At 41.8% G+C, this 14,310-nt stretch overlaps 1 protein-coding gene across 8 annotated transcripts in view; it reads left to right on the top strand.

The window, feature by feature from the left end:
- The window catches only part of SFSWAP (splicing factor SWAP), a 101,540-nt gene that overhangs the window by 56,428 nt on the left and 30,802 nt on the right, over nucleotides 1-14,310 (top strand). For all 8 annotated transcript variants that reach the window (XM_083717072.1, XM_083717078.1, XM_083717073.1 and 5 more), the window contains one exon: nucleotides 943-1,133. In XM_083717072.1, coding sequence (XP_083573198.1) covers nucleotides 943-1,133 — 191 coding nt within the window. The remainder of the gene's footprint in view (nucleotides 1-942; nucleotides 1,134-14,310) is intronic.

The raw sequence follows: 14,310 nt of genomic DNA, 5'->3' as shown, positions 1-14,310 counted from the left end.
CACTGATCCACCAGTCGAAGCTGATGGAAGGCAATCCTCACCACCAAAGCTACTTGAGCCTCATACAAAAGTAATACACCCAGAAAAAAACCAAGCTATGTATTGGCTGCTTCTGAGGGAGTGTGACCACATCCAGTCCTATCTATTCATAAGCAAGAATTCAGCCCACAAAATTTTGCAGCATGCACCTTTATTCAAAAGGATTTCTCAGGCTGTTAACTTTTTCTTCTTCTTACTTAAATCATGTTACTCTCTATATGTTTCACTCCACTGGCTTCCTCTATTGTTTTGTATTAAGTTTCAATTTCTTCCTTTTAACCTTTAAGTCTCACCATGGTCTTGTGCCTTCTTATCTATCTATGTTGCATGCTCCCTGTTCCCCATCTCAGTCTCTCCATTCATCAGACACTAATTTACGGCTTGTAGTTCAGTTTTTTACATTTGAAAAGCCATTCTCTGGTACATGTATCTACATAGAACTGGGAAGAATGCCTGTCTGAAACCCTGAATAGTTGTTGCTATAGACATTTCTGAGTTAGGTGAGCCAGTGGTCCTGACATTCCTATTAAACCTCCTCTCCTGTTCTGTTGTTCATTTCTGTGACTTCTCTCTCTTGGTGAACTGAACTCTCAGTTTCTGTTGCACTCTATTACAAACCTCATTTTTCCCCCTTTCTTCCTAGTCCAGTGTTCATAATCTTACATTGTTTTGTCTTTAATCTCTCCCAGCCAAATGGTTTCTCCCCTCTGCTTTCATTTTGTACAGCTTCTACTGCATTTTAAGGCATATATATATCCCAGGGTGCTCTTTAGGAGCTACATAGATGTGCATTTTCTAGACTCAAGGGTGCAGCTCAGGCTAAAAAACTGTTGACCTCCTAATGTGATAAGCAAGTTACCTCCTTGTAAACTCTCCACATTCTGTATCCCTTTTTTTCCCTAGCAAAGCAGAAACTAGAGGACAGATTAGCAGCGGCGGCAAGGGAAAAGCTAGCCCAAGCCTCCAAGGAATCGAAAGAAAAGCAGCTTCAGGCGGAACGAAAAAGAAAAGCTGCACTGTTCTTGCAGAACCTGAAGAATCCCCTGGCAGATGCAGAGGTTGAGAAAATGGAGGAACATGCCTTCAATATAGAGGTGAGCAAAGCAAAGGTGTTTTTAACCATAGTAGCATATACTGCAAAGAACTTTGCTTGAGGCAGGGTAGGGGAGAGAAGCCAGCATTGCTTGAAATGTTAGTATTTATTAGACTTGAATGAAAGCTTTTTCCAGAGGGGAAAATAGATCTGAAATTAATAGCATGTTGGGCTACATCAAAGTTGCTGAAATGATATAAAAGAAATATTAAATTGGGCCAATACTCTCTGTTTCCAGTGTTCCCCCTTTTTTAAAAAAGTTAGAAGTTTGCTTCCCCATCCTTCACTATATATCCTTTGAAGTTCCAGCAATGGCATCCCCAGATTCCACGTGTACACCTTTTGCTTCTTGTGTTCTGACGCGAATCACACCCATAGTTAATTTCTCATTCTCTTTAACATTTGTACCCCTACCCTTCCTCCGTGGAGCTGATTTTGGGGCTATTCGATTTTTTCCTTACAATAATCCTGTAGTTCAACTTCAGCTGGATATTGACTCACCTGAAGTCATCCAAGGAGCTTCATGACTGAGCAGGGATTTGAACTCTGCTCTCCCTTGTTCAGTGCTGTAACCACTACGGTGGATGCTCATGTGTCATAAAATAAGCCTAGCTCACGTTAGATCTAGTGTTTGAAATTCTGATGTAGTTTAAAAGCACTAAGGGAAAAAATAAGCCCGTGCCCCCCCCAAAAAAAAACCCGCTCGCGCAAATAACTAAATGGTACCTGAATAACTTGAGATTTCACATTGTTGTGTAAACTGAATATTTTATGTGAATCTCTCTTTTTAAAAGCTACAAATGTTGTGAGACACCACCCCCCCCCCCAATTCCTTCAGGCTTCACTTAAATTCAAGATTCAGAAGTGCTTTTATCAGAATCAAGGCATTTAAGGCAAAATGCAAGCTTTTGCTGGTGTTTCTGGACAAGGATAAGGACACAGTTGGCCCTAGGCAAGTAGTGTGAGAGAGGGGGGCTGTCTGAGAGGCTATGGGGGTGCAGTCACTCTGCCAGTTGCACATTATTTGATTTCAGTAGCGTCTGTGCATTCAGGAGTGATGTAAGCATCTGGCTTTTGTTTTATTAATTACTTTGATCTGCCAAGGTTGTTTGTACAGAGTACTCACAAGAGTTCCACTTGGTGCCCACCTTAATGTCTTCTTGGTACTAGGCAAAGGCCTTTTTATTTTCTCAGGCCTTTTAAATCTTTAGATTTAAATCTCTAAACGTTTAATCTTCACATTACACTGTGGTTTTAGCATGCTTCTACAGCTGTGTGAAATTTAATGCTTTGACTCTGTATTAATTGTGTGTGATGTTTCAATCTTGATATATCTGCTTCAAAACAGTTTTTTATATCATTAAAGTGTTCATTGCTCTAATTTTTGTTGAGATTTTTTAATGTATTTAAAAAAATAAATTTGTGTTTCACCCAGAGAACTATTGTGTTTGGGTGGCTCTTAAATGAAATAAATAATATTTAAGATAGTGGCAAAGGATGAGCACTTAAATGTACTAGGTTGCCAGGAGCAACCTCAGAAGATCCTTGGGAGCTGAAATATCCGATGGGCTGGAGCAGGCCTAGCTGGTGAAAGTTGGAAGCATGTGGCAAAAAAATGAGCAAAGTCAAATTAAATTAGTAAGAAGATGAAACTGCATATTGCTCAGTCTTTGGAGCAAGTGAATATTGGATGGCTAGCAGCAGCCATCCAAGGGCTTCTGTTTGAAGAAGGAGAAAACAGGAAGGAAGGAAACAGTTTTATAACTAAGATCAATAGGTTGTGGGGAAGAAGAGATTCCTCTGAGTATTCCTCATGGACAGTGTATCTAATTATGCATACATGAAGCTCAGTATCTGACACAGAAGTGATCATTTTGAGAATATCTTTTAAAAAAACATGACGAGGGGAAATGTAAGGATTTGTGTGGAAGGACATTTGTGGGCTCAGATGCAAAGGCCATTACTGTGGTAGGTCAAGCTGTTTTCAAGCTGTTTATCACCACTTATGGGGTGGGGAGAGTGTTGACCAGTAAGTGTCAGCATCTTCCACCTGTGACACATGGTCCACCCAATCAAAATAATAATGAAGTGTGGGATCCAGTTCCTTTAGAAGTTGCAAGTTGGGTAAGGTGAGTCAATTCTCCCACGGTCTTCATGCAAATACGTTGCACAACCCTGTTTCCTGATCTGCTTTGACCAGAGAGAGCAGAGTTTATACCTGGGGCCCTCTGATGCAAAGCATATTCTGAGCTGTGGCCACTCCTACTTAAGGAAATGCTTGGAATGTTTTCCCTTTTTCACGAGGTGCTCTAATAGGGCTGTGGTTCAGAGATGGAGCATCTGCTTTGCATCTAGGTTCAATCCACAGCATCTCCAGGTTGGGCTGGGAAAGATTCCCGGTCTCAAGCTCTGCAGGGCCACTGCCAGTCTGTAGATAATACTGAACTAGACAGATGTTTGGTCTTACTCAATAAAGATTGAATGGGAATATTTTTTTAAAAAAATAGGATACTATATTGTTGGTTTTTTAAAAAACTCTAAACACTGTGCTTTGTATTGAGCAAGGAAATATCTTGGGCTTCCAGAGTTGTCCTCCATATCCCTCATAGAAGTGCAGCAGGTTGCTGGAGGAGGGAACAGAGCCGACATCCCCTCCCAACAGGCAATTAAAGTTTATTGTTCTTGCTTTTGAGGGTAGTAACGTTTATTTTATTTATTTTACTAGATTTCTTATGCACCCTCCATCACAACATCCCAGGATGGGTTGCAGCAATAAAGTATGCAACTATAAACAAAACTATCGCAACCATAAAACAAATGTAAAACAAGAACAAATTTTTAAAATAGCTCCAATACAGATGCAGACTATGGGCTTATTTATAAGCCTGGTTTAAAAGGTACAGTGGTACCTCGGGTTAAGTACTTAATTTGTTCCGGAGGTCCGTTCTTAACCTGAAACTGTTCTTAACCTGAAGCACCACTTTAGCTAATGGGGCCTCCTGCTACCGCTGTGCTGCCGGAGCATGATTTCTGTTCTCATCCTGAAGCAAAGTTCTTAACCCGAGGTACTATTTCTGGGTTAGAGGAGTCTGTAACCTGAAGCGTATGGAACCCGAGGTACCACTGTATTCTAAATTCTTGTTCTAAGTACGGTACTTAAGCAAATTTTCACATCAAAATTTCTGGCAGCTTCTAGAATCCTGTTTATTTGGGGGGATATATTTTCAGTATTCTGCACATGTTTGCAGTATTGAACAAGAATTTGAAAATTATAACTCTGGGCAGTAAAACAAGTGTGGCAATTTACTCTTTTAAGCGACTATGGGTCAGTGAAATGAGGGGCAGTTGTCTTCTAGAAGGGCAGTTGCCTTCTATTACTGAACATGATGATTATTAGAATTACCACACTGCAATTAAAACTGAATCATTAAACAATTTTTACAGGCGGCTGCCACAGCCAGCTGCCTTGTAGTTAATGGACCATATTGAAAGAATTTCTTGTGATCAATAATCCTAAAGCCTTTTGTGATATCTTGCTGACCATACCCAGTTGTGGGCTAATTTTATTCCCATTTTATTTCATTTGCTTTCCTAAAATCTTTTGTGCAAAAATAGCTTTAAACACCTGCCCATGTTGAAAGTATGTGTTGCATTTTAGCATGTGTACTATGCCAAATCAGATCGCAGTCTGGTTTATTGATTTTAAAATAGTATATGATCTCCTAAAAAGAAAGGTCTACAGCTGTACAGGTATATTTTTAGTTCTGACGTATTTTGAAATAACAGCCCTATAAATCAATAGTAAAGATTTCTGTAATTCAATTTCATGAAATACTAGTTGCAGCAGTGGCATAATCAAGCACTTATTTAATCTACAGCTACTCTTTAATATTGCCCCTCTCTTTTTTAGTCATTCTGTTGGTGGCATAGTCTACCCCGCCCCCCTTTTTCTTTAATGTAGAAAATGGTGAAACTACCAGTATGCCTTTTTGATAAGGATGTCTTGAGCTGGTTCAGTCAAAATATAATTTTTATTTTATTATTTATTTAACGCCCTACACCCGTAGAACTCAGGGTGGTTTACAACATAAAATTACAATATCAACAAAGACAACTCAATAACCCCCCTTTCCACAATACATTTAAAAGGGCATTAATTGTCAATCAGCCAAAGGCCTGGTTAAAGAGATGCGTTTTCACCTAGCACCTAAAAGTGTGTAAAGAAGGCGCCAGATGAACCTCCCTGGAGAGAGGATTCCACAAACTGGGAGCCACAGCAGAAAAGGCCCATTCTCTTTTTGCTACTCTCTGGAGCTCTAGCGGAGAAGGCACATGCAGAATGGCCTCAGTGGATGATCTCAGGGTCCAGGCAGGGGTTCATATGGCAAGAGGCGGTCCTTGAGATATAGCGATTTTTTGCCGTCATGGAGAAGTAAACATCATTTTGGACAGAATGTGATGTTTATGGGAGTCGTTGCTGGAAAATCTGTACTGCAAACTTGTATTTCACAATAATGAAGGTAGAGCTGTGCCAAAACCCTGACATACTGGTATTTCTGTGATGGAAAATTAAACTTTCAGTTGTACCTTTGTAAACTCATGTAGTGTAGAGCAGTGTTTCCCAACCTTGTGCCTCCAGATGTTTTTGGCCTACAACTCCCATCATCCCTGACCACTGGTCTTGCTAGCTAGGGATGATGGGAGTTGTAGGCCAAAAACATCTGGAGGCACAAGGTTGGGAAACACTGGTGTAGAGGCTGTAGTACAAATAAGGAATTCCCTGGGTTTGACTCTTCCCTATGCAATACGGGGGTAATAATAAAGGCACGTCAACATAAAAAAGCCTTCAAGAGACACAAGTCAAAACCAGTCTCTGCTTCAAGAGTGTTTATAACGTGGGACTGGCAATAATAAATGGCCAACTTCTGACTAAAGACAGTTAAACATCTGTAACATGGGGAAGATACATGTATAAAGTGTTTTGAACACTCTAAAGTTCTTTTTAAAATTGCTCACTATTACTAATATTGCCGTTTTATCTTAAATGAAGGAAACCATTGTAGGCTAGTGAATTTTCTTCCACTTTAATTTGCTAATTGTGTCTGTACAATGTATGTTCAGTAGATTTAAGTCTTTAATTAATGCCAAGGAATTTTTTTCGAAAACCTTTCTCTTCCCTTCTTGTATTCACCTAAACCAGAGTTGTTTTTCTTGCTGAAGGATGAAAATTATTAATGAGCTGCCTCGGAGAATTATACTTCTGAGGCAGAGTCCGTAGACTACCTTTGTGTTTCTCTTACATTAACTAGCAAGCACAGCGGGGGTGGAAGCTACTTTTTCCATAGGATGTCACTTCTCTTTATCTAGGGCAGCTCCTGTCTCATAATTGAAGGCAGTGGGCTGTCCAGATGTATTTTTACATGGGAATTATTCTGAGGACTGATCAAAACCGCAGCTCAGGTTCACACATGTCCTTTCCCATTCTGCTTTTCGCAGGCGAGAGATGGCTCTAGGTGGTGAGGATGAAGGATGTGCATGCAGCTGGTGTGGGTGGTATTATGGTTTCCCTTCTTGCACTTCCCATAGGTGCAGAGGAGAGTTCCTAAGAGGTGCCTGACACTCTTGCAGAACTGTAACTCCAAGCATTCATTCGAAGAAGCTGTGGCAGTGTAAACATATGCCTTGTGGTGCCTGATAATGCCACAGTCTGCATACTTGCAAATGCAGGCATATTTCCTTGAAGGCAAATCATTAGTACCCATGTGCAGTCACTTAATCTGCTGGGTTTGAAGCAAAGGTTTTAGGCTCCTGTTGGGCCTTTGTTCACATGGTTTCCTTTGGGTCCCCGTCCCCGTCCCCCCGCATTTGAGTTTACAAGTCTGTGTCTGGAAAACACTGACCCACCTGCTTTTTTCTGACAAATCAGGTTAGCCTTAATAGGAAGGAATTCTTGGCTTCTTTGGAAGTGTGATGGTAAAAAATATGACAAATCTTTAGCGCTTGGCTTCTTGTCATAGGGTTCTCTGCTCTTCAGTTCTGCTAACACTTCTTTATGCTCTAGGAAAAGAGCTTCCTTCAATGTTTGTGGAATTTCCTTACTGCTAGGTTCTGCTCTTGCTACTCAGCGCACACATTTTTAGTCCTCTTGTTTTATGGCCTAGAAGTGTGTTTTGGTCACAAGTGGGACCTGGGAGTGCTCCTGTTCAGGGTGCCTACCAGCCAGCATTCAAGCCTCACAGAAGCCACCTACACGTCAAGGAAAATGGAGACATTCTTTTATTGTTTAGTAATGGCAACTTTCGGAATGAAGGTGAAGTTGGAAGACAAACACAATGGCATTTTACAGTTATTTAGGCTACGGTCTACAAATCAGATTAAGCCTTCCTGGAAATAAGCAGTAAATTAACTATATACATTCTAAGACTGGCCACCTCTATTCCCCTTGCTCAGCCATGCCTTCTCCTTTCCCTAGCACCATCTCCCTCCTCTTGTAGCCCTTTATTAGGAGAGAGAAATGCCAGCCCTGCATGAATCCTTTTCACTAATCTCCATGCTTAACGCAGAGCTGAGCTATCAGGGTTAAAAGCGTAGCCCTAGCCCAGAGCTTTCCACACTGTGTGTCATGACATGTTAGTGTGTTGGCTGCAGCTAGTTTAACCTCCAGTTTGCTAGTAAAGCTGAATTACTGTGTCATGAAATGATGCATGTCTGAAAAGTGTGCCACCAACATGAAAAGTTTGGAAAGCTCTGCCCTAGCCCATGTTAAAGGGGTATTTGCTTATTTTTAACCTGTTGAACCCCATGGATATATTCCTTGTTAAAACACAGCAGAGAATGAAGCTGTTGCCCCTCCTTTCCTTGTGACCTACTGCATATTTTATATGGAATAGCTAGCTGTTTACAAATGTGTTCCAATACACTAGAAGTACAATTGAAGTATATAAGACAGCCAATGCTCACTTTAGTTCTTACTCGGTAGCTCTCACATTCTTGAGTTCTCACAGGAGCCCATAAGTATACCTTATTGTGCCTAGGAGGCTAGAGCTTACAATGGAAGCATAAAGCTTTGGGGCAGGGGGGAGGGCTGGAGAGAGATGTCTTATTTCCCTCCAGCATGAAAGAGAACTTTTGAGGAGATGGCAGAAGACTGGCACTGTGATCCCTGACTCAGTCAGCTAACAGATAGGAAGGGAATAAATGTGTCTTTGTCTCTCCAAGAAACTGTTCACGCATCCCTGAGGTTACCGTTCACTTTTAAGAGTGAATGGCCTGGGAGAAAAGAGACTAAAATATCTGAATTGTGGGAAGAGAGGTGTATCTGTGACAGCCAGTTACATTGCAGTTATGTGTCCACTGAACTGGGACTTGTGTTAATGCCCTAGCCAAGTAACGATTCCAAGCAAGGCAGCTTTACCCAGCTTGGTGCCAGATGTTTTAGGCTACAACTCCCATCAGCTCCAACCAGAACAGATGGCACCAGGTTGGGAAAGGTTGCCTTAAGTGCTCAGCTCCCCACCCCCACAAAAAATTAGTCCTATGAATGAGACTTCAGAAATGTTCCATGCCTGTGCTAAAAATAACTGGAATTGTATGCAAATGAGATGTCTTTGTTTTAAATCTTTCTTAATAGCTTTTGTTTTTTTAATAGCACTGTTCATGGTTATTAATGAGCACATGGAAATGCAAATTTAAAGTTAGACAATGAATATCTTCAATTGCTCCCGAACAACAATACTTGTAATTAAATTGGTTGCTGTGAATGACATGGCAAATTGTATATTATTAGCCACCAGCGACTCTCAAGTTCTCTCCCCCCCCTCCTCAATTTTGCTTTGTTCCAAAGTACTTTGAGAGCTTATTCCTTGATCACCCAGTTCAGCAGTACCCACAGTGTGATCTTTCTGGTTCTCTTTCTGCTTTTGGGCAAATGATACATGATGTATCTGACAAAGTCAAGCAAAGCTGCATCCTGATGAAGACCTAAGTGGACTTATGATTATGAAGGAGTCAAGTCCACCTTGTTCTCCAAGGTGGGAATGGCTTTGAAAATTGAGATAAAAAGCACTGGCTTTATCTGGCAAAATCAGACTTACTAGTATGATTTGCAGATATCAAATTGTGCAGTTTGAAACATCTAAAGGATGCATGTGTTATATTTTTTTGTTCTGCTTAATATATTTTTTTTAAAAAATCATGCAAGTGGCTTACCTAAAAACGATAAAGGTATAGTAGTGACATTCATTAAAAATTTCCTTAAAAGGTACAGGCGATTAGCAAGCTGCATGGTGAAAGAAGAACACCCTGTATCCATCTCTACCAGATATTGTTCAAAGACTATTGCCGGGGGGGGGGGGGGCTCATTGGGATTCAATGGCCCAATGCAAAGCTCCTTGATTGTGTACATTCTCTTCCTACAAATAGAAGTTTTTTCTAGTGAAAGGAGTTGCTTCAGGGAGCATAGTGAGTTTTCAAAGGCAGGGAAGTAGTGGGGGGTTTTCTCTCCACTGCAAAACAAGAGGTTGTGGCCCATGGCACCTTGCACCACATTTGCTGGAGGGAAATAATGTAGTCCATTTCACTTCTCTCCCCCCAAGCTTTTTGCTTATACGTAAACATCCATCCTCCTAGGCAGATTAAAGCCTTTCGTTGGTTATGTGGTACCCAACATCCTTTAACATGCTTGGCCCGAGAACTGGAGCATTGGTCTTGTCCTTCAGATTTGGAACAGGTTTATAGCAAACAGTTCAGTGATATGAGACAGTAAGCTGTGAATGCCAAGCAGGACTGTGTATCCACATGCACCAGCAGCTGCAATCTTTATAGGGTGATGCTATTCAGTGCATAACTTCTCTGAGAAGGCACTTTGAGAAGGTAGACAAGAGACTTGACCTGCCACCCTTCAGTATTCCTTCATAATGGTAGTCTTTGTTACCACCCACAGGGTGTATGTTTGATTTAATCCCTTTACTCATCGTGATATGCTGCTGTGTCTGGAACCGATCCTGGCCCAGGACAGTTATTTCAGGAAGGGTATTCAATTGTCTTATCAACCCAGTGAATTAAAATTCCAACATCAGCAGCAAATTCCAACTTTACACCATCTGTTTGTTTTGTTTTGTTGGGGGGGAGAGTCTTTGTTATCAACTTGTCTTTTGTATTTTCTAATACAGTAATGGTCTGTCATAATAAACCTGATTTGCTACAGGTTTATAAATGTTAGTATGCACTTACCCTGCTTCACATCTGAGGCTTAGCTTACACTTTCCATTCACTGTATATCAGCTGGGTACGTCGATAACTAGACCACAGTAAATGGCTTCTGCCCATAATAGGCATTGGAGCAAAGCCTGCATTCCTCATAAAGGAGGAATAATTGACATTCAGAGGAGGAGAGCTGATTAAATAAATGCCTCTAAGAGCTCAGGAGAGATCTGTCCTCTGACATTCTGTTGAAATAACCCTTGTAACATATTTGTGGGACGCGGGTGGCGCTGTGGGTAAAAGCCTCAGCGCCTAGGGCTTGCCGATCGAAAGGTCGGCGGTTCGAATCCCCGCGGCGGGGTGCGCTCCCGTTGCTCGGTCCCAGCGCCTGCCAACCTAGCAGTTCGAAAGCACCCTCGGGTGCAAGTAGATAAATAGGGACCGCTTTTTAGCGGGAAGGTAAACGGCGTTTCCGTGTGCAGCTCTGGCTCGCCAGAGCAGCAATGTCACACTGGCCACGTGACCCGGAAGTGTCTTCGGACAGCGCTGGCCCCTGGCCTCTTGAGTGAGATGGGCACACAACCCCAGAGTCTGGCAAGACTGGCCCATACGGGCAGGGGTACCTTTACCTTTAACATATTTGTGCAGAAGTATGGGGCAGTCTTGGAACTTTCCAAAGGTGAGCAGGGAATCCAGTAATTTCTTGCTATTATTTTATCGCTTCTCTAGTGTTTGCTTTTCATTAACCTCTCTAAGATGGTGATAACAACAACAACAACAACAACTTTTATTTATATCCCGTCCTCCCCGGTCGAGACTGGGCTCAGGGCGGCTAACATTAAATATATAACATAGGTATAAAATCAAACAATAATTAAATTACTGCCTAAAAACAAGTCAGGATCAAATTAAAATCTAATTAGATGGCTTTCAGCAGGATTAGGGTTGGGAACAGTAAATACCTATTTTTTGCACCATAACACTCACTTTTTTCCTCCTAGAAAGTAAGGGGAAATGTCTGTGCGTGTTATGGAGGGAATGCCTACGGGTGGCATGCCTACGGATTTTCCTCCTCTAAAAACTACGTGCGTGTTATGGTTGGGTGCGTGTTATAGAGTGAAAAATACGGTAGTTTTCAGTTCATCCTTACTGTTGACCATCTGGACTCTGGTGGCTACAGCTTCCCATTTCCTCATCCTTAGAAACTGTGTCTTCACAAAATCCTGATTTTCAGTCTCTCTCTCTCTCTCTCTCTCTCTCTCTCTCTCTGTGTGTGTGTGTGTGTGTGTGTGTGTGTATACAAAGCACAAGTGCAGTCAATTTGCATTGGTACCTGAAACAGTTCAGGTCTGCTTGTGGTACACTGTATGACTCCATGTGGATGGAGATTTTTTTTAAAAAAATGCACTTTTAACATAGCAACCAGCAGAAGTTATGTTCTAAGCAGTACATTGGAATTATCTCAGAAATCCTGTAGCTAACTTACTTGCTAATTATGTAATTGCTAATTGCTCATCCCTTTCTCTTCTTCCCATCCATTCTTGGTGGCTGGCTGGCTGGCTGTCTTACACACACACACACACACACACACACACACACAGTATTTATAATATGAAAACCATCCGGATTCTTCTTGGACTCCATATAGTTTTGACACTTCTTTTTAACCCATAACTTCTCCCAACTCTAAATCACCAGATGTGGTGAAAAGGTAACACATGTCACAGCTGTGTGGAAAGGTGCCAAAATGAAGCACTTCTTATCAGATCTTACCACAGTATTACTGAACTAAAACTATCGTTTGTGTTTGAACTGTGTCAAATATTTTTATGCCTTCAAACAAAATATTGATTCCTCTGAGACGACTGATAAAAATGTTTCTGTGCTCTAATTTCTGACATTTTCAGGACTACTTGCCTGAAACAATATTTCCCAAACAAAATAGTTGGGTTTTTGCTTTGCTGTCACCACATTTTTGTCAACAGTAGGCCTTTCCTGCTCAGGAAAAAATATATATTGTTTACACTAGAAGCTGAAACCAGGGCTTTAAGAGGGCTGCAGCAATTTTTTAGGCTACTTTATTTCCAAGTTATTACTGTATTGTCAGACTTCTGCTAAAGTGAACTCCAAATAAGAGTGGCAAAAACTAAGTTTGGAGTGCCGTATGTACTAAGTGTAAATGGTGCTGAGACTTGACTTTGTCTGGAAGCCCCACCCCATCTGAAAGATGTGCTCCCTAATCTTAGAAAGTGGGGCTAGTATTCCTGATGGCCTTTATTACTGTCCACAATTCAAGATTGACTCTCAAATATACTCCTTGCCCCCTCAATAGGAACTTTGCTATGCATTATAAGTTGTAGTAGGAGGGGTGGAAGTCTTAGTGGAAGAGTACATGCTTTGCATGCAAAAGGTCCAAGGTTTAAACCCCAGAGTCTCTTAAATAGGGCTTGGAAAGATTCCTGTCTGAAACTCCCCAGAGATGCTGCCAGTTGATGGGAATCAGGCTTCCCCAACTTGATGTTTTGAAAGGCAAGTCCCACTGTCTCTATTGCCCTCTATAAAGGTAAAGGACCCCTGACAGTTAAGTCCAGTCGCAAATGACTCTGGGATTGCGGCGCTCATCTCGCTTTACTGGCCAAGTGAGCCGGCGTTTGTCCGCAGACAGTTTTTCCAGGTCATGTGGCCAGCATGACTAAGCCGCTTCTGGCGAAACCAGAGCAGCACACAGAAACACCGTTTACCTTCCCGCCAGAATGGTACCTATTTATCTACTTCCACTTTGACATGCTTTTGACCTGTTAGGTTGGCAGGAGCTGGGACCGAACAACGGAGCTCACCCCATCGCGGGGATTCAAACCACCAATCTTAAGATCAGCAAGCCCAAGGCTCAGTGGTATACACCACAGCGCTGCTCGCGTCCCATTGCCCTTTATAGCTAGACCCAATTTGAAATTCAGGTATTTTTTTTGGGGGGGGGGATCTGTGTAACACTAGGGCAGTTGCTCTGTCAGCAAAAACATTTCATCTTGCTATATGGAACAATCCCCTCTCTCTTTCCCCAGCCTGCTGTTGTGCTGTCTCTCCCAACCTCAGCACCGGTTTGGGGGGGGCGCAGTAAAGCCTCATCACACTAGTGGAAAACCTATAAAATCAGAATTTGCTATGAAGGGTGACTTTCTTTCATACTTTATAAGATCATTTTCTCTAGGAAAATTATAAGGTGGGGAAGGGTTCCATTTTGTCTTTAGAAGTTTTAGCACAGTGCATTTTCTGAATTCTGCTGTTTGGGGGGTAAATGAAGGCTTTTGGGGGGGGGGGTTGCCCTGAACTTTTATATGGATGAATCCTGATTTCTCTGCTGCAATCTGAAAATCAGATCGAAAAGGTATTAGCAGAGCAACCAAGTTGTGCATTTAGTTAACATGGCAACTGTTCAAATAGCTGCTTTGCATTCCTTGACACCTCTCCTCGTAGATAACTTTGGTCACAGCTAATTTCCACAGGTGGTAGAAGTAATGGAAAGCTTCTATGTGTCTCTGTTATTGTGCCCCCCCCCCGGCAGTTTTATACTTCCTCTGCCCTGACTTGTCTCTTGTGCAGTTCTATCAGCAACACTTCAGGGAACATTTTGGCATTTTAATGAGAGCTTCTGTGCTCCCCTGCCAGATATCTCAGCACTGGGGACCCACTTTGATTCCCTGCCCCAGCCTTTCTTGAGATTCAGCTGTGAAACCTTGTGATTCAGCTGTGAAAATGCCATTCAAAATACGGGTCAATTTTTCTGCTCCTTTCATATATCGAAAATCTCTACCACTTTATCTCAGCTTCCCATTTCTCTGGTCTTCTGCCCTTTTAAGTTTCTAAAATCTGACTTTGTTTTCAGGACTGTTCTCTTTGACCAGTTTCTTACAATATCAATATCTGAAGGGGCTCTGTGGCAAATACTGTTGATAGGAATACTTCAATTTACTAATCAA

This window comes from Podarcis gaigeae (genome assembly GCF_964106915.1).
Source record: "Podarcis gaigeae genome assembly, chromosome: 16".
NCBI lineage: Eukaryota > Metazoa > Chordata > Lepidosauria > Squamata > Lacertidae > Podarcis > Podarcis gaigeae.
Note: the sequence above shows the minus strand (reverse complement) of the source record. Positions and strands in the feature narration are given on the sequence as shown.